Source organism: Melampsora larici-populina, assembly GCF_000204055.1.
Source record: "Melampsora larici-populina 98AG31 unplaced genomic scaffold MELLAscaffold_1, whole genome shotgun sequence".
Lineage (NCBI taxonomy): Eukaryota > Fungi > Basidiomycota > Pucciniomycetes > Pucciniales > Melampsoraceae > Melampsora > Melampsora laricis-populina.
In genome coordinates this window covers 2,500,091-2,525,283 of record NW_006768765.1, presented here as the reverse complement: position 1 = coordinate 2,525,283, position 25,193 = coordinate 2,500,091, and the positions used below count along the sequence as shown (strand labels likewise).

Sequence of the window (25,193 nt, the reverse complement as noted above, 5' to 3'; positions counted from 1 at the left end):
AATCAACAGAATTTCCTCCAATGTAATCATATGATGTCATAAAGATTATTGTTTGTAATGATTCAAGGCGTGAATTTGATCAATTGATGTGAATAAATGATGAACAGATCTTCTTATGATGAATACAGGTGATTTTTTCCTAATATTCATAGCTGAAATCCATTTTTGGAATTACGAATTTTTTGTAAAGTTGTTCAATTTTGGATTACTATAGCTCATTTGATAGCCCTCGTGATTCTGATCATTTATCACCCCTATATCACCTATTTCTGATGTGTGATGAATAAGGTATTGAGTTGTAAAGATTGCAAAAATAAGGTTTTGTCATGTAAATGTCACATGTAACCTCCAAATTCAAAATTCACTCCAGTTTCTTTGTTGCCTTATAACTTTTTCACTACTCCTCCGCTACTAATGATTTAAAGATTGTACATTATGGAACCAATGATTCTGCGTCGAATGAACTATCACACACCCAATTCTGACAAGTTTTACCATATGTAATTAACTAAAAACTCCCATTTTTGATGAATTTTGACTATTTTCACGTCTAATAATGATTTTCCTTCTATCAAAAGATCATTCCATAGCGCTCCAATCAATCACACAGCACTAAAATCCTTGTGAAAAACTCTTGGCGCAACCAATCCATCAATGACATCACTACACAGGAATTAATACCATAGTACCCTTCTTCGAAATTTCCCTTTTCTTGAATAACTTCACACCTCCCTTATCAATCTACATGATTAAAGTTGTTGATGACTAATGTGATCCTTCTCTTTCACAATAAAACCTTCCTGAACCAATATCTCTTCTATTAATAAACTAAAAACCACTTTCCAAGCTTTCATACCCATATTTTCGAATTTTTCTCCAACTTGCTTTATATTCTTCTTCCTCTTTCATTCTTTTCATAACAGTTTCCATTCTTAAAGATCCAAACTAAATGTTCTTCTTCCTCAAATCCCTTCTTACTAATTCTCTTAATATGATTTTCACTCTTTTACTATTTTTATTGATCTTTTCGAATTTTTCTTTGCCCTTAAATGATCTTATCAATTGCTTATGTAAATATATATTCTGAAAGATAATGAAATGAAAATAATGAATCAACTTTAATAACCTTGATGACTAACAACCTCAATAATAATAGTGCCTTTGACCAAAAACTCGAGTTTCCACATAATTTTTAAATATTTTTTTGCTTAAGTAGAGATCTTGCTCACCACAACGTGACGGCAGCTTATTTACATAGTGATATAACTAAGAAAGTTTACTTTAATTTACCTCCTGGATGCATGAATGAGGCTAGGAAGGCGAACAAAATTCTTGAAGCGGTGAAGACGTTATACGGAACTAAGCAAGGTGCACGTTGCTGGTGGAAGCATTTCGAAAAGATCTTGAAGAAATTAGGATTTCGACCAAGTCAATTTGATCAGTCTTTGTACGTGTGTTGTCGTGGTGATGAGGTGTGCATAGTGTGGGTACACGTTGATGATGGTGCTGTGACTGGTAGTAGTGTGGAGCTGTTGAGAGAGTTAGGAAAGGAATTGGAGAAGGATTTGAAAATTAGGTGGTCAGAGAAGCTGGATTGTATCATTGGTATTGACGTGAACAGATTGGAGGATGGCTCATTCGAATTATCACAACCTGGCTTAACAAACAAGATAGTGAGTGACTTTTTGGAGGTGGAAGGTAAATCAACTACACCTCTTAACTCTTCAAATCTACCAACTTCACCAAAAGACGATGAGGAAGAGATTGACAAGACACGTTATCTATCGGTGATTGGATGCCTCAACTACCTGGCTGTCGCGACGAGACCTGATTTAACTTATGCTACGAATTTCTTAGCAAGGTACTCGGCAAGACCAACTAGACAACACTGGGATGCGGTACAAGGCGTACTGAAGTATTTGAAGGGGAGTGGTTGTGTGAAACTGAAGCTGAAACCGTTGAAGGGAGAGGTGAAGATAGGGTTGCATACGTATGTGGATGCCAATTGGGGTGGGGAGTATGCGAGATCAGTGCATGGTTTTGTGACCTTCTTTATGGGTTGTCCGCTGGCCTGGACGTCAAAAAGGCAAGGTTGTGTGGCGACTTTGACGTGCCACGCTGAATACATGGTGCTTGGGACGGCTGCGAGAGATGCGGTGTGGCTGAGGAATTTAGTGAGTGATGTACTAGGTGCGATGGGGCCGGTTTTGATGCATTGTGACAATACATCAGCGATTCATGTCTTGAAGGATAATTCATCGAACAAAAGAACTCGACATACTGAACGAGAATTCTATTACATTAATGAACAACGTTTTAAGGGGACAATTACTCTACACTGGGTTGAATCAAAAAATCAAAAAGCTGATATTCTCACAAAGGCACTGGGCCCATATCTTTTTGCGGCAGGGAAGAAGAACTTGTGTTTGGAGTGATGATTTTTTTCTTATGTTTTTTCTGATTTTTATGTGGTGTTTTTTTCAATTTTTTGTTTTTTGTTTACTTTATTTTTTTGTGCGTGGAGGAGGAGATGTGCTGTGTCTGGTCGTGGGGGGGGTGTTATGTGTACACGACTGCGCCACAGCAGATCACGTGCTTGTACAGTTGTTGTAGTCATGTATTTCCGTTCTACTCCGACGGAAGCTTCCTCTCCTCAACCATTGTGGAAGCTGAAGTCCTGGAGTACGAACTAACGGGCTTTTCGTCCTATCTATTATAGGTAATCAATACATAACCATTGTGGAAGCTGAAGTCCTGGAGTACGAACTAACGGGCTTTTCGTCCTATCTATTATAAGATATACACTGGAGTTGTACGATAGTTACATTAAATTACACTAAGTTAGCTCGTGCGACATGTGAAATCAAAAGCACTTAAAAACAAAAAACAAAAAAAACAAAACAAAAATCATCTCAATCTTGGTGGTATCTCAATAAATTGGTAATATTCATTTGATTTACAATTCAAACCCAATTTGAAACATTCTCAAATTGCCAGGACGCACTGGACCACCAGTGACTTGCGGTAGGGGGCTGTGAATGGAATTTTGGCCTACTGTACTTAAGCCAGCCAAGATGCAATCACCAGACTCCTCTAAACTGTCAGACCCATCAGCATCACATTTGATGATGGACTTCATCAACTGACATTGTGATATTGAGTGTTACAGCTCATCTGATATCTCCATCTTTTGAGATTCCTGTAATTACATTAGCTTTATAGGCCATTGAAGGTCCTTGCACTGGACCCAATATTGCTAGTCTACTTACTCACATTCTGGATTCCTTCAACATCACCAATCAATTCTACTGCATTATTGCCAACCACACTTTGATCAATACCACCATGGGTCAATTTTTCTCCGCTAAAATCCCCCACTTCGATTCCTCTGAGCATCTCCATGGCTGTTTTGCACATGGTGTAAGCCTTGTGGCTTAGGCTGGGATGGCCATATCCAATTGCAAGACATCTCCTCCTTCAGTGAACACTCTTGATCCTGTCTTACCACAACCACACTCTTCTGTCCCTCTTTTCATTGAACCAACCACGTATGCTGGTGTCACCAGTATTCTCACTTGAATCTCTTCCTTCCTCAAAAAAACACAGTTCCCAGCTCAAAGCAGCCGTTGACAGCAGCAATGCAGACAATCAATATTTAGAGCATAGGAATGAATTAGTGCATGGAGTTTCAACTCAAAACTACCTTGAACTTTTCTACAGGCTCTGTTGACCCATATTTTATGCTTGTATGGTTAATCCAGCACTTAAACCATACTCACTCAACAACAATGAAATGGTGCTAGTTGGTACTATTGTCAAGTTTTTAGCACCTCTTGCTACAACTATCAGTGGGATAAAAGAGTACAAGTACCCCATATGCTCCTGGATTATGCCTGATTATCAATGTTTGGTTGAATAACCTGACAAACCAAGTCTTCATTTCAACTTCAGGGTTTTTAAACTGTTCACTGATATATTCCTTATTTGGTATAGGCCTGGCATGACCTCTCTTGCAAGTAACTCAAAGTGGCAATCATGCCAATGATGAAGAAGATTGTGCAATATCAAGAGGCAGCCCAGAAAAAGGCTGTCTAGATATGTGCTGCAATACTTCACCCTTATCTCAAACTTATGGCAGAGGTCCAACTTCAGAGTTGTTAGGTTGGGGACTTGAAGACCTCACAGAGTCTTTCACTAATGAAACTGTCAACTTTGTTCTTCCTGCCAAGCCTGATATTGAAATCATACAAAGTGAAGCAACCTTCAACCTCAAATGTCCCCAAAATTTTATCAAGCATTGCAAGACAGAGACAGTTTCAGTGCAACATGAAGTCACCAAGTATCTCACCCCCCCTCAAAAAGACAAGCACTTGATGTCCTTGGCCACTGGCAACTTTCTCAATGTCACTGGACCATCCTATCAAGTATGGTGCAAGCAAGGCTTGCTGTGCCTGCCACCAGTGCTCTGTCAGAGAGCTCACTTCACTCCTCAAAACCTTGAGGCTCAAGTTTTTCTTAAGAGCTGGGTCCCAAAATTTCATAAAAAAGCAAAATGGACTTGATTTCTTTATGATCAGATTCCCGTACACATAGAATTGAAGGGTCCAATTCTTTTGTTTCCTTTTCAAGACTATTTGACTCATGACTCATATAAACCTTTATGATTGGATTCTCATACACATAGAATTAAAAAAATCTTTTCATGGCTATGTCAACTTTCTGAGTAGGCGCTTAGAGCATGTTAACTTTTTTGTTTAGATTCTCATACACATAGAATTGCAATATGGGCCAAAGATATCCCCTGTCCACCCCCATTTTGTGCCTTGAAGCCCTTGGCCCGAGTCCCAAACTTCAGGTTGCACCTTGGTTGGCCCTGTGCATTTTTTCAAGCCTATTGGGTCTACCCAGGGCCGGGCAGCTCTCGAGGCCGGACCTAAAGGCCTGCTACCGGGTCACAGCCCTAGCTGGAGGAGGTGCTGGGCCACCTTGTTGCCTCGCCTCAAAGTCTAACAATACCTCAATAAGGTTGAAGATCAATTTTTCCCATTATTTCATGATGGCAAAGCGAATCTTTGTCATTGAAGGACATACTAACCCGCATTTTTTTGCTCTCATACCCAATCAAATTTGAGATCAAAAATGTGCGCGAGCGGGATAAGCTCGACATCATTTGACTTCATGAACAAGAACATTACTATTAAAGTCTTACAAGTACATATGGGCATTAAAAAGTCTCGCTTGGTCATCTTGAGACTCGCACAAAGATCGCATTAAAAATCCTCAAAACCGCTCTACTCATTACGCTTGCCTCCTTCAATGTCATAATTATCCTGACTTGGAGAGGAAGCCTTTGCTTGAATTCACATGTCCCATTATCATGATCCCTCTGATTTCGTATCCTTCAGTCGTTCTAAAAATTAAAAGAGCCTAAAATTCGACCCAAGCATTTGAACCAATTGTAAGATACAACTTGCTGAACACTCATGATGTAATTAAATTTATTGCTTACATCAATGCAATGCAGAGAAAAAACTTGAACCTGACGTCGATATAGGCGATGAGACGGCTGGCTCCGTTGCGTTTTTCAATCGCCCAATCCCTACTGAAGATCTCGAATTTTGGCCCATATGACTCACATCCTCATTGGCATCGATTTGTATCGAGTGATTTCTATGGATCAAATCTTTACTTTCTTTTATTTCTTCTATTATGCTTGCATCTTTGATGGTCTCTGGAAGGTCTGTTTGTGAGACATAACTGATAGACGGAGTTGTGCAATCGACGAAACGCGATAGTTCGGAATCAGATGGATGATCTCGCTGATCAACGGAAGATCCATGACCGACAGCTTTCCCGGATTGTGGAATACCTGGAGTGGTTCCCTCAGTTGTTGTTTGTATCCCAAGTCCGGCCTGGAAGTCACAACATCAACATCAACATCCCACAACTTTTCAACTGAAAAACAGCGTGAAATTTCAAGAGTTGATCAGAGGTACATACCTCTTTAATAATGTCTCTAGCACATTCCGACAAGTTGCTTGAATCAAGTCGGACCGAGAGAAAACTTCTGGGTGAGTCATATTTTTCTGGTATACTCTCCGACCTCCGTGAAGCGATCCGTTCCTTTGCAAGATCTGGAAACGCGCTAGGATGGGAGCACTCAGCAATCACGATCAAGGCCAAGATCCCAGAGCTGAAATCTTCAAAGGTAAGTGAATTAGAAGCGGTTATATGACCATGTTTGAAGAAAGAACTCGATAGGCGAACTTCCGCATGCTTACATATTTCATAGATCGGTTTGAAAGAGATGTTGTGCGTGGCATTTGTTAAAAGATAGCCGATCAATGACCAGATGTAAATCATCTCAAGAACCGCCGATATAGCCCTAGAACAGTTTTCCGAAAAATCATATATAATCATATATATAGTTCATCAGTAAACAAGAATGGCTCCTGTAATGATATTCCGCGGACAAGCCTCTCTGACTGACCGTGAACTGATCCTAAGACCACTGAGTATCAAGGAGAACCACACTACCATCTCAGACAAAAAAGTCAACCCAAAGAGAGCGCTGGTAATATTTCATCACCTCTCTGTCAGAAACGATAACCTGCATCAGATGATCGTGATAAATTCGATAGCCACTCACCACACGAGTACCAAACTAGGAGGTTGGACGCTCATGATACTCATGAAAAGAAATACCAGGCTCTCGATCATAGCTAATGCAATGAAGATCCATGCAACCCAAGTGAGAGTTGTCTGTAAGGCTACTGATGTTGTATTTTCTCGATTCAGTCGGGACCAGGCGGTCAATCGTTTCAAAGTACCTGTGAGGCTTCAATCGAGGCGTTATTGATTGATCAAAGGACGGGTAGTATTCGTAACATATGCCCAAAAAAAACCGGTCGAGGTATGTCAGTTGGAAACAAATGTAATGTTCAAAGACGTTTGACAGTGTAAGCCAAGTGTGTACAGATATGATTAGATGCTTGAAAGGATTTACCCAAAAACCAAAACCATCAATCCATAAGCTATGCCTGGCCCTGAGCTCTGTCCTTGAACCGATTCTTGCTCTCGAGTGATGACCTCCATCAAATTGGTCGCCCAAGCTAGGATGGCGGAGACAGCAGCCGCGATACAGACAACCACCTTTGGACCTCTCCATCGCTGTTCCTTCAGAAAATCAAGCTTTGATGCTAAAAGGATACTGACGCCACCCACAAGGCTCGTTCCAAGTGAGGAAGCTACAAGTTCGATTGTGCTGAGGCCCATATCTGTTGAAGATGTTAAGGGATGATGAATATCAGTCTGACATTTGGGATGAGCAAAGAAGCGGAGATGCCAAACGGAAATGGTGCACAAGCAACCGAGATATTGGCTGGGCATAAGCCGATGATGATGCCATTCGGTAGAATACGAAGATACATGCTCGACGCTTATATTTCCTTAGCCGATTAAGCTTCCAGGTGTATCTCAGTACAGCTTATTGGCGATGTAATTTTCAGTCGCGAAATTGTATCGGTAGGTATCGGTAGACTCGCGTCGTTCAATCAACTCAAAATACCATGTGACAATTAGCAAATATCTCCGTGATAAGATCCTGAAGCTCAGTTGAACGCCGGGAGTACATGTTTGATAAGCACAGTTTCCCAGGCAATGAGTAAAAGTGATCAGAGCTTTGTTTCCGGAAAAATTGTAAGCCCCGAATCATCTTGGATGAATAGGAATTGATAGACTCAAGAGAATGGCACGGAAGCACAAGATTTGAATGATTGCATAGAAAAAAGACGTATCTCATACCTAGCGCTAACAGAGCAGAAGACTCAGTGGTGGCTACTTTGATGGTAACATCACTTCAGCCTACTCACGTACCAATATGCGTCAACAAACTCATTGAAGAACTTGGCAATGTGCAGTGATTGAGGTCAGAAAAATTTATTCAGACCGCTTCATTAAGGTGTCGCGGTCCGAGATTCGTACTTCTGTTCATGTAATTCACAAGGAAAGAACACCGATCATCACGACACAGCTTCTTATCTTCTTGATGGATCATCAATTGATCTAGCTACTTTTTTTCTTGAATACATAATGCGCCACTCCCCACGATTTACCATCGTCCAAAGCGAAAAATTCAGCCTATTGACCATGTGTATAACGAATCATCAGTAAGAGTACCACCATCAAAAATCTTGGTAGTCACTTACAACTGCTATAAAGAACGTCCTGAATCGATAGAAAGTTTTCTCCATATCTTTGATTTCTTGTTCAGTTGAGAATTTCCCATTGAGAGCAGTACTAGCATCTTTTCTTCTTTGGTTCAACCACATAGGTGCATTTGCATCGAGTTGCTTGAGCCATAACTCCGAAGTGCGACCATAATGTTTCCCATTGATATACCAAGACTTTTCCAACACGAGATCTCTTTGAAAGTATGCAAACAGGTCAAGTGAAGGCATTGTTCCACCTGAGAAAAAGTTTTGCGCCATCCAGCCATCATCTGACTCAAAATGATAACTAAATGTGATCATTTCAATCAGTATACACCTTTTGGATGATCACCACAAGCAAAGTCAACATGAGTGAAAATGCTAACGGATGTATTGTATGACAAAAGACGTGTGCAAAAAACAATCCATCCGGGTTGAGCCAGGTTGAAACCTTTTTGAACAAAAATTCGTAGTTTTCTGTCCACAGATCCTCAACGCTCTGTAGTAATCTCCTTTGTTGGACAAGAAAGATTTACTCACTCATATGTTCCAACATCTCAATAGACAAGATCCGATCAAAGCTACAGAGCCAACCATTAATCGATAATTCATATTGATTTGACTAGAAGAGCTAAATGACTTACGAGTTCGAAGATGGAAAATCAAAACTCATCACGTCACCAGTGACCACATTCAAATTCGAGAGTTGTCTCCCCTGTGCCAAGGAATCTATATGAACTTTTTGTGTGCGGCTATTACTTAAAGCAGTGATTTGTGATTTTGGATATTTCTACCAAACAAATGAACCATCAGATCAATTTCTTTCTCTCAAATGAAATGAAGACTGACTTGTGCAAGATAAAGGCATAGACTACCCCAACCACAACCTAAATCTAAAATCTTCATCCCATCTTTTAATTTAGCTTTACCACAATAATCCTCCAACATCAATACCTCTCCCTGGTCTAGATTTTCTTGACCACCAAGGAATAAACAGCAAGAGTATTTCATGTGTGAGCCTAGACAAGATTTGATAAACTCTGTTGGAACCTTTTTCGCGCAGAATCAACAGAACCAACGCATCAGTTCAACACCCTGGTAAATTAGATGACAGATATCTCTAATACTTGATCGCTCATCCAAATCTCCAGAATGTATGAAACGACGAGAAACTCACTTCATAGTGTTGCTCGTTGGCTTTTGCTACAGATTACCAAAGATTCACAAAATGTCAAATTGCAAGCAAACAAAGCATTCATCGAAAGATAACCTAAATGAATCATAATCCAATGAAACCCAACTTTGTTCAATCGCCACTGGTTTTCCCCGAAGTCCTTCAATAAATCCCATCTTTCTCTCATGACGTTCTTCCTCAGATCCTTGATTCAAACTTGAAAGTCTTTGTCTACAGATAAACCGAATAGCCGGTCGTAAAATGAAATCAGGTATCAAACCACGATCGATGGCGTCGTATCCTAAAGTTTCAATGGATTGCCACAAGGACGTCATCATGTGGCGTATAAAGTGAGTGATGTGAAATGTGTATCGGTCGATTAAGTTGATGATTGGGGTTCAACTTGTTTCACGAGCTGTAGCCTGTATGCGTACGAGCGGGTGTCAACCTTTTGCTATGGATGTCACACCCACTATATTTCACGTGACTGCAGGTCTCACAATAGCCCGCATGAAAGCAGCTGCAGGTCCCAGGAAAACATTGCCAACGTTTGGGAAATGACCCAGGCGGCAGGCCTCAGAAGTATGACGTGGATAAAATGCAAGTACAAGAGTGCATACATCAGAATGCAACGTTTTTTGAATGTGCTACAAGAGTTTTGAATATATGATGCCAAACTATAATAGGTGGTATGATATTGGCTATCGACATTAAAGGGGTAAAGAAAAAAATGTGGATCATTTACATATTCACCTCCTTGAAGTTGTGGTTGAAAAAGAGTCTTGATGAATTGAGTTCTCATTGATTTTTTCTCCTACCATTTTTATGCAACTTTCTTCATGTTTACCACCACTTGATACCTCAAACTCCTATGAAGGACATGTCTTGAAATCTATTTTGATCATCAGGATTGCCACTATATAAATCTCACTTCAAGTTGAATCCTTGGTTGTTCTTTCCAAGTTTGTAGGTTCTAGTAGAAGCCAAATGCTGATGATTTGATATGAATCCTAAAGACATCTCATCCATTTCACTCTCCTTCTACCCAACAGGTGACACCAAGTATAATTTGTTCACTTCTTAATACTAAATCAACTTCATTCACATTCAAGATCAAATTAACTCTCAAAACAAAACATTATCATGAAATCTTCTTCACTTCAATTAATGAAAAGAAAAAACTAACAAGATATATATCTCCATGCTTCTTTAAACTATTGATGTAGTGAATGACTCAAAGGAAAAAACCATGTAAACCAACAAAAATAAAATTAAAACATAAAAAAACGTCAAAACCACTACAAAGTTTACTAAAGGTAACAATCAAAGTAAAAGAAAAAAACCAAAAAAAAACACACACATACCAAGAGACTACTATGTTATATAATTCTTGAATTGCTACATATAACAAGGTATAGAGATATATGAAAAAAGAGACACATGTATAAACCAACTTTGCAAGTATCAAAACCAAATCCGAACTAAACCACATTTAAAACCCCTATAAAACCCATCAAACCATCAACCTAATGAATGAAAAAACCCATAAATCTCTCAATGTAATCGACGTATAGTTCCTTTATAATGAGCACCACTACCAGTCTTTCCTTTAATTTCACCTGTCCAATAATGATCAGGTTCTAAAACGATCCCAATCAATTCGAATTTCACCAAACCAACTTGACTAACTAACTCAATCACTCTTTCAATCAAACCTGCAAATCTAGAAGCACGAGCCAACAGATGTTCAAGTTGATTTAATTCTCTTGATGTAGATCTAAATGGAATCAAATCGGAAATCGAATTTAAGGATTCTCTTAATGGGTTTAAGAGTGGTAATAATCCTTCGGCTGAGGTGTGTAAGAGTGCAGCTGGTAAAGCTGGACTTAATTTATCGGCCAAACGCCACTGAATCCAAAAACACAAACCAATTAAAAACTTTGACTTTCAAAATGTAGGTTATGGTTCGTTTTGATCACTTACCACCCGGTTTATCCAAATTCGATATAAATCAGGTCGATCAGGTTCAATACAAACATCCACCAAACATCTTTCAATAATCGATCCACGAGCCAAATGTAACTCATACTCTTCTCTCAACTGTGCCCATGTAAACGGAAGCTGATCCGGATCGATCTCATTCGAATAAGTTTGACAAAAGTTAAAAAGTTTAATCCGGATTTTAGAACCAATCGAACTGATCGAACGAAACGAAGCACGACTGAATGATCTAGAATTCGTACTCGGTTTAGGATGATGATCAGGTATATTTAATCGACCAATGATCTCTGAAGATGATTTCGGATGGGTACTGTTAGATTCGGTTGATTTAGATAAAGGTATAGATCGTAATAAGGGAGGTGAAGAAGGTGTAGTTGAAATCGAATGAAATCGTAGAGATCCATCTGATTCAGCTTCAGATGAAGTACCGGTTTGACGACGAGAACGTAAAGAATGTTGAGCATCTAATCGTTTTTGTAATGCATAACGAGATAAGTTTTGATCTGAATTAAAATGTGATTGTGAGTTAGATTTAGCATGTTTTCGTGTGATGATCCCACCATTTTCATAAATTAATGATGGGGTTTGAGGTCGATATGAAGTGGATGGAGTCGGACTTTGTGGTTGCATTTGAAGTTCTTCAAACACTTGATCTGAAAAACGCATGATGAATGGCTTTCCGTGATATATATGTATTATACCCAAACTGAGTTTCCTTGAACGCTTTGTAGACTGATTCGAATTGAAATGACGGTCTTTGAAAAGAAATCTCCGATGAAGCCGGTGTTATCTTCTTTGTTTGTCGTTACAATCAAAATATTTGGGATAACAGTTGAAATGATTTCCTAAAAATCAATCGAAATCGGAAATCAAACAAAAAGGAAAAGTCGGTTTTAAAATGAGCTAAAAGTTTGCATGAAACCCAACATCAAAACCGGTGAGCAGACGACCGAAGTGATGAAGAAGAAGTTGACTCACCAGATAAATTAACTAAAACAAGCGCCGTGATTAAAACAGAGGTTACATAAAAAGCTCGAGAAGAACTCAAAGAAATCAATCAAAACTTAAACATCCTACTAGTGATCAGAGTAGAATGGAAGAAATCCTTGAAAGAAGAATCAAATAGAAATAGAATAGAACAGTTTGGGAAACAAGCTCGAGCGAGATTACTCAATCAACTCAAAAGAACATTTCAATCTAGTATCTATGCATGTATGTAGTCAAGTAGATTCTCAACATTTTCCCCAAGTTTCAACCAATCTCTACCAGACCACCTTCAACAAGCACATCCCAAATCACATCACATCACATCACATCAATTCAATCATTACAAAGATTTATTCACAATCATCGAAAATGTGTCACATCATCAAGCTAGCTTCAACCGCAAAACGCTCTCTTCAAAACCCCTGAGAACCACTTCCAGGATAGCTTCCGTTACATTTGTACATAGTTGAGTAATAAAGAGACAAATTTTCCATAGATTCGTAGCACCGCCTCAAACAGTAGTGGTTTGCACTTTGGTCAAATGACATAATCACACTTTGCACATTTTCACATTTTCCAAAACCTTTCTTATCAAACAAATCTTTCCAATTTTCTTCATGGCTAGACTACACCTCCTTGAGCTTGTGCTGTGATAGCCGTAATCAAAAAAGAATCCTTCCTCTTTGTGATCAATCATTTTGTACAAAAAAATTCACAAAACACTTTCAATTGTTTTGCAAACCAAGTTGGACTACAAAGGTAACCTTGAAAAGTTGATTCAGTTTTCTCAATTCGTCAATCTAAAGGGCTTCAGATATCCCAAAAAAAAAACCAGAAATCAACCTGTGAAGAAACCCTTTTTCCAAGAGGTGTCTTGATAGTAAATCTTATCCTCAAAACCCTTTGAAACTTAATTCAAGTGAACCAAAAAAATCTAATTATAAAATTTGACCAGTCATCTTATTTTCTAATAAACTCATAAACCAAAGGCAAAACCAAAACCCAATAATAACCTCAATACTACACATCACAATGACTACATTTAAGAAAAAAGAATACGTTCTCTTCTACACACATATGTATATTATGATAAACAAAAAAAAAGATGATGATAAACAGAAGAAGAAGAAGAAGAAAAAGAAAACACACACACACACAAGACTTAATGAATCAAAAAATTCTTCTTTCTCTATCTTTACCAAACCCACCTGCTTCAAAAAGTTCAACATGTAAAAAATATTTAGCATGTCTAGAAGCTTTTGAAACACTTGTTCCATTCAAGGTGATAGGAACAGGTATTGGATCTAAAGAAGAGAAATGAGACGAATTCGAATGTGAATGAGCAGCTCCACCTGTACCCGTGCCCGTACCTGTAGCTGTACCAGTACCAGTCACATTGTTATTAATTCCTACTCTTGCTGGGAATTGAGAAAACATTCGGTCGAAGAGGTCAGCAAAGAATCGGATAGCATGTTGTTGACATGAAGTATGTGGTAATCTGTGAAAGAAACTTAGTTTCAGTTTGAGATGTACAAAAGGATTATCAGGCAAAAGTGTCTTACAATAAAGATGGACTATGTAAACTAGGTTCTAAACACCTTAAAGCTCGATAAACACTACTAGGCTACATGAAATCCAAAATCAATCAAACCTATCCCCCTCCAAATCGGAAATCAAACTTCAATAAAAACACTCAACCTGAGGTGGTCCAAATTTAAATGAAGAAGCCCATGCACTTCTCCATTTATCATCTACTAATTTTGCACAATGTTGTGGATCCGAACAAGTAGGTGGACAAACATAATCTCTTGACGAATTCACTAAACCCAATTTAAGTAAACGTTCTAAGAACCAAGTCCTTCTACAAAAAAAAGAAAACACCAAACTTTCAACAAAAAGATCGTCATTGGAATTGATACGAAACCTATCAAGAGAATGACATCTAACCTTTTTTCAAGTTTCAATAAAGTTTCAGAACTTAAGATATCTAATTCTTTGGGATCCCAACCTTGCCAATTATCTAAAAGGAAACGTGAACTTTCTCTATACAAATCAGGTAATTGATGATCTTCTGCAATCTTCATGGCTTGAATCGGTTTACCTGCAGCTGATGAAAGTAAAAAGTTTAAAACATGTCTTTGTAGGTATGGCATATCAAACTTTCTTGACATGGTCATGAGCTATAAAACAGAAAGAAAGAAACAAGTCGGATGGTTAGTTCAACTTCTATTGATGAGTTATGGTGTGTGGTACTTGGATGCATTTACCTCTGGTGCATTATTCCATGTACAAACACACTGGAAGACCAATCAAACATCAAAAACAAACGTCAGATACAGTTCTTTCGTTTTATGATTTTGTAGTTGTGTAAATAGATCAGCTTACCTCTAAATGAGGATAAACAAACATCAATAAATCTTGGAACGGAGCTGCCTTTTCTTCTTGAAGAAAAATCCTGGCTTCAATCTGATTAGATTTACTAGTTTTAGAGATTTGGGGAGTCGAATTGACTGGTTTGATAAGATTAGATTTCGAAATCATATGTTTCAGTGCAGGAGAAGGACCATTCAATCGATTTGTTTTAGGAGTCGATGGTTTTTCGGTTGTGTGAAAGGCTTCGGCAAGCGAAGATGGAAGAGAGGATGGTGATCGATTAAGCTGATCGCCTGTCGGATCCCCATTGGATGATGAACCATCGATGTTATCAGAAAGAGGATTAAAGTCTTGTGAAGTTGATTGATCAGGAAGAAGTGAACCAGTTGAGCCTGGAACCGTAGATGGAGTGGGTAAGATATTAGTAGTCTGAGAATTGGATGGTTCATCATCCGATTGACCGGTTTCTATGGGCCCAGTTCTTGAATATGGATCGATTGATGAGTTTTGAATAGTAAGATCAGATTCGTGTGGATGATCTTGTGAATGATCCTGAGAACTAGTCAAATCACACGTTTCTGCCCATTCACCTCCAATGATCGTTTCAAAGAACGGACTAGCAAACACAATGATTTCCTTGTGTACTAAGAATGTAGTTGATTCTACTATGATTTGAACGGTACCTTGACATGGACTTGAAGTATCTGAACGAAAAGTCGGATGTAGATTAGGTAAAGATCCATCTGGATTTGAAGTTTGTAGTTTAGATGATAATTTCAGAGTTCGATTAGGTGGATTGATCGTAGTTGGAGAATGTAATGGAGTGGTTGAAGAAGATGAATCTTGTTGTTGAAAGATATGATCATTTGGTCTTGCAGATGGAATATGAGTTGAATAAGTTGAAGTGGAAGCTACTGGCGCTGATGGTATAACAAATAGAAGTTAGTTAGTCATTAGAATGATTAGTTGATTGCTATAGAAAGGATCACTTACGAGTTCTTGCTAAAAGTAATGAAGACGGATTCATGCTGAGACGGCTGAGCGCGCAAGGTTCACTCACTCAGTCAGTCACTCACATGTGGCTCTCAAACCTGCCCCGGTTTTCAAAAAACCCAGTTGACCCAGTTGTTTTTTGGCAGTAACTTTGTGTATCAAGTTGACATTTGTTGACAGCTCCCAGCCAAAAATTCAACTGGGGCAACCGGGTTTTTTGAAACTGGGTCAGGTTTGAGAGCCACTAATAAAGTCTTCAAATTAAAAATCAAAATTACATATCAAACTACACATGTAACACTCAAATCACATGATCTCCCCAATCAATCCACTCTTTCATCACAGCTCAAAAACACATGCCCCCCACAGCCTAAACTGGTTTCACATTCCATTGAATACATTCAACTTCAACTTGTTTTTCACATGCACTTAAATCACAGCAAAACTTTGTGCTTCTATGTTGATGATCTTTACTGTACCTGTATTTACAATTTGCTGTGATTATTGCTGTGATTATCATTCGAAAAGGTTTTTTTTTCAAATGTTTATCAAGTATAAATACGGCTGTACTTCATTTACTTCAAGATCCATTCATGGTTTTGGCTGTCGAGGATTGAACTTTTGCACGGGGACCAGCCTTTCCTGCATGAGCATTTTAAGAGCTGCAATTTATGTGGCCTGGACTGTGACAGCAGCGACCGGCCAAGGAGACAAGCAAGTGGGATGTAGGCGCGCCCTGATAGCGGGCTGTCTGGCGTGCCGAGCGTGTCGCGCCTACCACTTGAACTGACCGATCAACGTCATAGGTGATACATATCACCACCACTCAAGTCACTCATCGTAAAGCTCATCGCATTCCCTTCATCTGGCCCGTAACTGCTTGACCATGGATAAGGAACAATCAGCTCTACAACGTAAAGTGGTTCGTATCATCTTCTTGTCCTTGCTGTTGGACTTACTAGGTGGGTTTCTACACTTTACCTACTGGAATCTTGTTCTGAAATGAAGTGTTTCAAAATCCGCAACTGAATGAAGTACATCTCTCTCTTGCGGACCCTGTTCGATAGCGTTCACCATGCCGCTGCCGCTGTTTCCTAGACTAATCGCATCATTTGTGGAGGCCGAGAAATCTAGCAAAGTGGGTCGATCAGCCGAACTTCAATCACTCTTCCATGAAGGCTTGTACTACCGTCAAATGGCTTGGGCTTGCTCTACCTGTAGCGTGATCAATACCGATCAACTGCTGGATTTCTGATGCCGCTTGCACCTTATCGCAGGGAACAATGCTTTCGAGTATACTTGGCGTGATTCGAAAATCGCGGGCAGCGCTGGTGTCGATGCGAGCCAGTCATTTAGCGCCATATTCTACTGAAAGCGCCGTGACACATTCGAAATGGGACATCACCATCCTTGGGGGTGAGTTGAGCGTGATGCGATCTTGAGTGATAGAACATACATAAAGAAATTGACATCCAAACATCCTTCGAATGTTCCATGGTAGGGTTACTTGGATCGATCTTTTCGTTTTGCCAGTTTCTTGTGTCACCTTACATTGGACGGTTATCAGATCGATTCGGTAGAAGACCTATTCTCTTACTCACCATGATTGGAAATCTAGCATCTGCCTTGTTATGGTTATTTTCGACTAGTTTTGGTCCTTATCTTCTTTCTCGAGCCATTGGTGGACTTTCGGAAGGAAATGTACAACTTAGTATCGCCATTATTAGTGATGTCTCTGATCCTTCAACACGTGCTAAATCTTTGGCATTGGTTGGGATTGCTTTTTCTGTTTGAGTGATTTCACTTTAGTTGAAATTCCCTTTTACAGACATGCTCTAATCTCTTTGTCTCTTTCTTACACTTCAGGTCTGCTTCACTTTGGGTCCCAGTTTAGGTGCCTGGTTTGCAATGCAACTTCCAACGAGTAATACTGTCAAGATGGGTGGAACAGAATTGAATGTTTACGCTGCACCTGCAGCGATCACCGTGATCTTACTACTTGTCGAAACAGCTTTCCTAGCCATTGCTTTACCAGAAACCAAACAATGTTCACAAGATCGAGCACAGAAAACTTCATCTAGTCAAAAATCAGATACTATATCCAAACCGACTCGTCAAAGAACAATAGAACAGAGATATCAAAGATTGAAAATTCTTGCACGCATACATTCAATGTTTTTGTTCTTTTTCTCTGGTGAGTGTTTTCTTTCTTTGTTATACTGTTGAAGCGGGATAAGATTTATCTATCTGACGATTTGGTTTTGAGTTTAGGTGCTGAGTTTACCTTGACATTTTGTATGTGATCAATTTTTAAGTTGATTAGTTTATATCATTAAGACTTACACTCTCCTAATAACCTTTTCAGTAACTTACGACCTCTACTCTTTCACGAACGCTCAGAATGGTCGCTTACTTGGCTTGATCGGCATCCTCTCCTCCTTGCTTCAAGGGGGTCACATTCGTCGCTCCAAAAAGGCTCCATTGAGCTTCGTTCGTAACGGGGTCATTGCTTGTATCACTTCTCTTACCCTTCTTGCCACTTTACCTTTTCTTCATCCAGGCCCGAAAAATATGGCTGATGGTGAAATGAATTTCTCGAGTATGATAGTCCTCTATTCAGCTGCTGTAGCACTCGCTTATGTCAGTGCATCAGTTGTGAACTCGTTGAATACATTGGCTAGTCTCGAATGCGATGATGAACAAGATGTTTCGAAACAAGTTGACTCAAAGATTGCAAGGGGAAAGGCTTTAGGGGATTTCCGATCGGCTGGTCAGCTTGGTCGGGCTATTGGTCCACTCTTCGCTACTGGTCTTTATTGGGCACAAGGTCCAACTTTGTGTTATGCTACCTGTGCATGTGGTTCAGGGGTAGTTTATCTTTTGTCTAAATTACTTGATGACTCACAGTTGGAAAAAAGTGGTAAAGCTGAATAATCAAATCGGTTTTTATGTCAAACCTCAAAACCCATCAAATTGCAATTCTCTTGAAGCGATTGTATTTTTGTAAATCCCCTCAATCAGTTTATAAGTTGAAAGATTACAACTCCTTGTTTAAATGTATCACACGGACCTTGTTTTTCTAATCTATTCTTCGCAGCATATGTTCAAGGATTGTTGAGTGCTAGCAAAAAAAAATGTTAAACCCAATGGTTGTATAAAGTCTTGACTACCATGAGTGTGTAGCACTAGATCAAACTTGTGTTGGTTTTACTTGAAGTGTAGGCTTTTTAAGTTCTGTTTGGGAACGATGGGGCACCAACACAAATGTATAACATCTTGGTTGGTTTGTCGAAATCTACTCCTTTGTGGATTGATGTCAGGACTACACTGAGGCTGTTGACAATCAAGCAGGCGATGCCACTGCATGTTACAGCAAGGCTTCATTCCTACGCGCAGTGATCCAACCCTATTGGTGGGCCAACATGGCAAGTGGGTATACAACAATGAGATATGTATGTAGGTGTGAAGTCCAAAGCAACCTGCCTCGCTGAGAAATCAATCAGACAATTTGTCCTAAAGACGGATGAATATGGATGTACCTAGAAAGGGTTGTCCTGTTCAAAACGAAGATCAATTTGTTAAAAACAGGATGCAAGGCAATTGGAGAAACGATATTGCATCAAAGAGGGAGGAAATCCGATACAGATAGACTGTTGGGTTATGTACACATCAAGCTAAAGAACAATTTTCAAAACAAACAAGCAGACAGAACGACACGATAGACTAGTGAGAGTTACAAACAATTACATTATTTACATCTGTGAGACTCATTGAGGTTTGTCTTCAGAGCTGAACAACGGATCCAAAGAAGTCAAACACATCTTCAGTGCGATATTGCTATGAGCAGGTACATCTATGCACATCTTTTTACATGATCGTCTTCACGACGAAAAAAGAAACAAAATCGAGACGTAGAGAGACTGATGCTCTTTAAAGACAAATAAGTGGAAATATAAACAAGAGAGAGTTTGGAATATAAACACTATTACCACAGGTGATATACTTCAGCGAGGAACCTAAGATGTTACACGTAGTTGATATTTTCGGATACGTCAACAAGAATCGAGGCCATTGATAGTAAACACACAACACGAGCTTGGTTCTAAAAGGCGTACATAGTTTAATTGAACGGAAAAGGACTATTTTCGTTGCAGATAAAGTCTGTTTGGTCAAATCCAAATGTTGTCCAATCCCACGAGAATTCCTCAGTGGATGAATCTGATTGAAGCCTCTGCGAGATCAGATCATCTGCGTTCATAAACTCATTCATCATTTGAGATGCAGCGAAATGTTCGTTATATTCACTCGTGAGGCTGGCAGGCGTTGGTAAGGAGGCCGCGGAAAGCTCCGGACTTTCGATACCATTCGATCCGAGAGGTGGAGACTGGACCATATTGAGATAAGGCCAAGGTGATTGATTGTTTAAGGGAGAGGGGGCCCAATCGCTCCCAGTCGACGCTTGATCGGAGGTCAAAGGTGGTTCAAAAGCGCTGAGGAAGTCTTGTGATTGCAGGTAAGTTGACATAAAATTACTTCTGTCGGACAAATACTCGCTGAAAAAAGGTTCAGAGGTCGAACTGATGGGTGGCATATTGACTGCTGGTAGGATCGATTCCTGATATATGATAGGATCGATGCATTCCATATAGTTGTTCATACGTGGGTTGAAGTCCGAGTGTAATTCACGATGAAGTATGCCTGCCTGGACAAGGGACTCTGGCTGGATTCGATTCGATTCAAGGCTCAGAACTCTATCGTAAAATTCTCCTTTCTGGATATCACCGTCAGATGAGATAGGATATGACAATTTCATTTGACCCTGGTCGTCATATTCTGGGCGATTGGGGAATGACTCGATGGTGGAGCTTCGCGAGAGGGCAGAAGAGGGAGTAGGAAAGTCTTTCTTTTTTCGATGTTCAACATCTTTTCCATCGGAGATTGCAATTCCATGTTCCGATACTATGAGTTTCGAAATTCGCGTAAAAAGATAATAATTTGGGTGAGTTTCAGAACGCATTCGCAAACGAGTCGGGAAAGAGGGTCCTTACAGTGCTTAACTCTCTCGGCGGAGTATACATCAGCAAGCTCTTGATATGGCTCTTTCCCAGCTTTTCCTATCCGATCCCATCCATACTTGAGATATCCAGCTGCCAAGGCGTGAAAACAATGTGAGGTAAGAATTGAGAATACTTGTATAGGATGAATGAAAAAAGCCGTTTAGCTTACCTGGGCCCCCTGAGGGAAGGACTGTTCCGATCTCCTTGTCGTACTCCATGCTCAATCGCATGTACCAAACCCATCGGTTCGGAACCGGTTTCTTCTCTAGTGAGGGCTCATCGGGCGAAAAAGGCTTACCCGATGCATCACCAAACCCATTTTTCAAAAACTGATTCTTACGCTTTTGCACCATCTTTCCAAGGGCATCTATCCTCTTGTTCCATTCCTCTTCTCCAAGGGTACTAAGAAAGTCTATTGGAGTCTCTGATGCAGAAAACTGAGACTTTTCAGCCCGAGACGCTGTTGAATTACTGCGAGGATTATTCTTGACCTTGGACGGATTGGACAGCTTTTTGGGGATACTAAGTGAGAGATGGGGCTTGACTTGGGTTTCGGAACTTCGGGCGACTTTTGGTGGATTGAGAACCTTAGTAGCTGACACCGTAGGTAGAATACCTGAAACCAGATTTGTGGGGGCGGCAAATTTAGACAAACCTTGGTACTTTGGACTCTTGGGGCGCAAGTGAACTGTGCGTTTACGTTGGCGGGTTGATTTCGTGTATACGCTGACTTGCGACACATCTGGATCCAGGTGCTGCCAAAAATGCTGTACCACAGTCGCATCGGAGTGAGATGGAACCAGGCTGTTCGAATCTGCTAAAGGATTGCATAGAGCCGAAATAGGTTCTTGTCTTCTCCAGTCGTTTTCGTAGTTGAAGACATCCGTTGTGCATTTGATCTCTACAGGGCTCGAATTATCAGAGGTCCTGGGTCAGGCAAAAAGTGAGGAATGTCAGATGGTGCGCATTAAATTTATTGTGTTGATGTCAAGATGTAGCTTGAAAGATTGGGAACTGCAGATGACACACCCGAATAAATTATGAAAACCATTACCACTATCCAGACAAGGATACTGGATACAGCTTGATGGAAACTGTGACACGTTACCAGAGGCGCCGGTGATGCGCGGTCCTGGTGCATAATGTAAGCGGGGTAGCAGATTGCTCAGACCTGTAAACCCATTGATACCATTCGAAGTCTTATTCGCAAAGGTACCCTGTCAAAATGATACCGAAATTGAGCTTTGGTACTACAAAAACGCTTATGGTATGAAACCATTGAAGCGCGCAAAAAATACCTGAGCTTGACCACAGACCATTGGATTGAACCGCCGTTGTCGATTGGAATTCCTCGTTGAGGTCTTCCCAGAAAGATAGCTGTGCTCTGACATTTACACGATGTGATGAAAAGCGCGACAGAAAATGGGTTTGTGCCAGATCAAGATTCCGCGCGTCGTTGGAGGCGCGAAGGTGTTTTATAACAAAAGATATTCAAACGAGATAAGTTTTGATACGCGTTAATATATTCACAGCAGATTAGACTTGTGTAGGATTTATAGAAAATATAATAAAATGATTCTTCGGCTCTTATGATGACTCAAAGATCCTTGGAGGAACAGGTACAAGAAGATGAAAATATGAAAGAGATATTTACACAACTGGTTATATGCGCTCGTCTGAGGCTCGAGACTTATGGGCAAGCGAGCGTAAAGATTGATCCAACCCATTTCCAAATATTTATATTGGGTCATGAACGCAATCAGACTGTATGCGATATGGTTGAATCCGAGTACTGGAGGAATTAAACCATGATGAGAATGCGCCCAAGTCTCCCACAAAGATGGGCGAACGATATGTTGCCTACCTACTCCTTTGATGTACCACTATCTCATGTTTATTCAATCGGTACTCCCAGCTTTTTTTTCAAGAATTGCTTTCTTTCACTGGAAAGTGATTGGGGCTTCATCGGACGAAAAAATACAATTGTAATTTTCGTTGTTGTGCAGTTAAACAAGTTCCTGTCTACTGCCACTCATGAAAACCCTCTCGCCGGCCCTGAATAATGCAAGATCCATGTTCAGTGATAGGTTGGTTCGATGGACTTTGATTTGAACTCTCTTGCGGGCCTATTTTGAAGAAAGTCCCTTTCCGCCCCTTCTCGAATGAGGGAAGCGGCCGATCTGATAGATTCGAGAGCCGCCTTTCTTCCACGTTCAGGAAAGGCTCGCAATGAACTTGACAAACGAAAGATATCGGAAAGGGCAAAAGGAAGCCTGTCACCTTGACACTGTTGTAAGAGGTCTCCGTGTGCTGTTGTAGAGTTCGGCGAGAAGGCCGAACTTGATGATCCAGTCAACTTACGGCAATCGTCAAAATTTAGGCTCTTGGCATTCATGGTTCGTCACGGAGTCGAAATATATGCACCCTTACTATGTATGTAGTCAAGCCATCGAGCTGCATTAAGCTCACGGTTTCAAGTGAGAGAGGGGGTGGCTACAACATCATGTGACTGGGAGAACGGTGGTTGCCATATAGATGGAAAGCCGGCGGGGCTAGAGGCTTCATAAGGTCGATCCCGAGAGCTTTCTTTGTACAAAGGGAACATTGTTCATCTGAAAAAATCGGAACCAAATCTGGTTGACTAAGACGTCACACGGGTTGTGTTTGTTTGGAATGATGGGGCTGGGTTGTAAAAGCTAGACTTCCAATCTTATTCAGAAACACGTCGAAGGGTTATCGCCGAGAATCATTGCACTTCTGACCCGACAATATATGTACCTTCTCAGATATATCAAAAATTACACTCCCGAAATCTTGCGATATTCTTCATCGCCCAGTCACTCGCCGGGTTTGGTAGCTCGATTGCATAAAGTCATTCTGAAATTAGTGAAATTAAGAGAAGACGAAAGTTCTGGACAGTGTGAGTCATTAAGATCCCGGTGATCGGCACCCCGTTCGATTGCTCCATGCAAGATGGCAAAATGGGTGCAGTATGTGAAGCCAGAACTAGGATTCAGAGAGCTATATCATGTTGCCAGGACACACGTTCCAGTTTCGACAAAGTTGATCCCAAAAGCTGCAAGAAATTCTGAAGATTGCTCGCGTTTGGCGGAAGAACTTTGAAAACTTCTGTGAAGTATGCACATCTTTCTCCGCCTTTGAAAGATGAGACGCAGCAATGATGAACGGGAATCTTAATGGCAATCTTGTCTCGAGCTGCAAGGCGTCGCCATGCGCACTTCCAACCTTCAGTCGGCGGGCGGCGAACGACAATATCGGATAAACACGCATCCTGAGCTAAATCACAAAATTAGCCCTTATAAGTTCATGCGTGAGATGATGAAAAAGTTCAAGCAAGGTTCTTTGAGTTCGGTCGGCGGGCTATTGCGGGTCAAGGGAAATAGAGTGGCATATTTATGACCCCCAAGAAGACACCGAGACGCAGATCACCTGTTTGAGGGTATTGATTGTCGTGATCGATCATGGAAGCTATGACGATGTACTCTGGCAATTTCGAAGAATGAATTAAACGCAGATCGATAACAATTTGATGACTTTCGAATCAAGAAGACAAGTTGAGAGTTAACTGGAGATAATCTTGTTGTGTGAATATATGCAGGTCTGTTGAGATTTTGTCTTTCGATTTCGTTAGGGTGCCCAGCAAGTATCGATCACACCTAACTTAACTAAGTCCCCTTCAGTGCCCGGGGACTTATGGGCAGTTTATGCTTACACCGGGGGAGCACTTGTGGGAATACCAATCTCGACAAATCTTAAAACTCCCTCGGAGTCGCGAGGCTTCAACTTTCAAGGGAGCTCACCTGAGCTCACCCGACACTGAGAGACGACAACAGACGTCCATCAGGCTCATTGTCCATCCCCGTACTTTCAATGCCATAACATAGGTGATGTTGGCCTACATGATGATGTAGTCAAGAGACTCTCAGTTAGCACTAGATTGAACAAACATACTTTTCAAATGCGGGTTTTTTGGATTTCTCTAATAAGTGTTGAGAGCAGCTTTGGTGTTACTTTGGCAGCGGATCACTAACATCTAGATTACACATACACACGCATCACTGATTTTGAATTGGTAACAAGTATTTTTGTAGGATATACATTGTTCATTTCATCCAAAGGTGTCCCGGCAACTTTTTCAATTTGAACATATTTGGTACCTGACTAAAGGATTTATCCTTGGGCTGTAGAACAGACCTGTTGATGGATTGGAATGTAGAATCTATTGAAAAAGTTGAATGCATCCTGTTGACGTGTATCAAAAGTTTGAATCCATAAATCCGACCCCATTCAGGTTGGGTTTGTTCAAGAGTCATTCCTTGAAAATAGTGTGAAGCGCACAAGCAAGTCGTGATGGGGCCCCTTGTCAAAACATGCAAA

At 40.4% G+C, this 25,193-nt stretch overlaps 6 protein-coding genes across 6 annotated transcripts; 1 reads left to right on the top strand and 5 right to left on the bottom strand.

The window, feature by feature from the left end:
- Positions 1-5,325: 5,325 nt before the first annotated feature.
- On the bottom strand, positions 5,326-7,389 carry MELLADRAFT_101307 (uncharacterized protein; the record flags this gene model as incomplete). Its single annotated transcript, XM_007403655.1, has 6 exons — positions 5,326-5,427; positions 5,637-5,912; positions 6,001-6,385; positions 6,491-6,511; positions 6,650-6,838; positions 7,007-7,389. The coding sequence occupies 6 exons, from the start codon at positions 7,387-7,389 to the stop codon at positions 5,326-5,328; spliced, it is 1,356 nt and encodes a 451-aa protein (XP_007403717.1).
- A 675-nt stretch (positions 7,390-8,064) lies between these two features.
- MELLADRAFT_87040 (uncharacterized protein) lies at positions 8,065-9,722 on the bottom strand (the record flags this gene model as incomplete). Its single annotated transcript, XM_007403654.1, has 8 exons — positions 8,065-8,139; positions 8,208-8,517; positions 8,597-8,687; positions 8,751-8,791; positions 8,855-9,000; positions 9,060-9,260; positions 9,388-9,413; positions 9,512-9,722. The coding sequence occupies 8 exons, from the start codon at positions 9,720-9,722 to the stop codon at positions 8,065-8,067; spliced, it is 1,101 nt and encodes a 366-aa protein (XP_007403716.1).
- Positions 9,723-11,573: 1,851 nt separating this feature from the next.
- Positions 11,574-12,542, bottom strand: MELLADRAFT_114910 (uncharacterized protein; the record flags this gene model as incomplete). Its single annotated transcript, XM_007403653.1, has 2 exons — positions 11,574-12,288; positions 12,364-12,542. A coding segment is annotated over one exon (477 nt), but the record flags the coding sequence as incomplete, so codon positions are not given.
- Positions 12,543-13,542: 1,000 nt separating this feature from the next.
- Positions 13,543-15,772, bottom strand: MELLADRAFT_87038 (uncharacterized protein; the record flags this gene model as incomplete). The annotated part of the gene is made up of 7 exons (XM_007403652.1): positions 13,543-13,870; positions 13,935-13,996; positions 14,071-14,233; positions 14,320-14,552; positions 14,640-14,669; positions 14,758-15,665; positions 15,739-15,772. 7 exons carry the CDS (start codon positions 15,770-15,772, stop codon positions 13,543-13,545), a joined length of 1,758 nt encoding a protein of 585 aa, XP_007403714.1.
- Positions 15,773-16,624: 852 nt separating this feature from the next.
- MELLADRAFT_32331 (uncharacterized protein) lies at positions 16,625-18,672 on the top strand (the record flags this gene model as incomplete). Its single annotated transcript, XM_007403909.1, has 7 exons — positions 16,625-16,700; positions 16,806-16,876; positions 17,016-17,154; positions 17,240-17,526; positions 17,605-17,932; positions 18,010-18,033; positions 18,104-18,672. 7 exons carry the CDS (start codon positions 16,625-16,627, stop codon positions 18,670-18,672), a joined length of 1,494 nt encoding a protein of 497 aa, XP_007403971.1.
- A 1,186-nt stretch (positions 18,673-19,858) lies between these two features.
- MELLADRAFT_101302 (uncharacterized protein) lies at positions 19,859-22,186 on the bottom strand (the record flags this gene model as incomplete). The annotated part of the gene is made up of 5 exons (XM_007403651.1): positions 19,859-20,697; positions 20,787-20,927; positions 20,965-21,722; positions 21,825-22,012; positions 22,112-22,186. 5 exons carry the CDS (start codon positions 22,184-22,186, stop codon positions 19,859-19,861), a joined length of 2,001 nt encoding a protein of 666 aa, XP_007403713.1.
- Between the last annotated feature and the right edge of the window lie 3,007 nt (positions 22,187-25,193).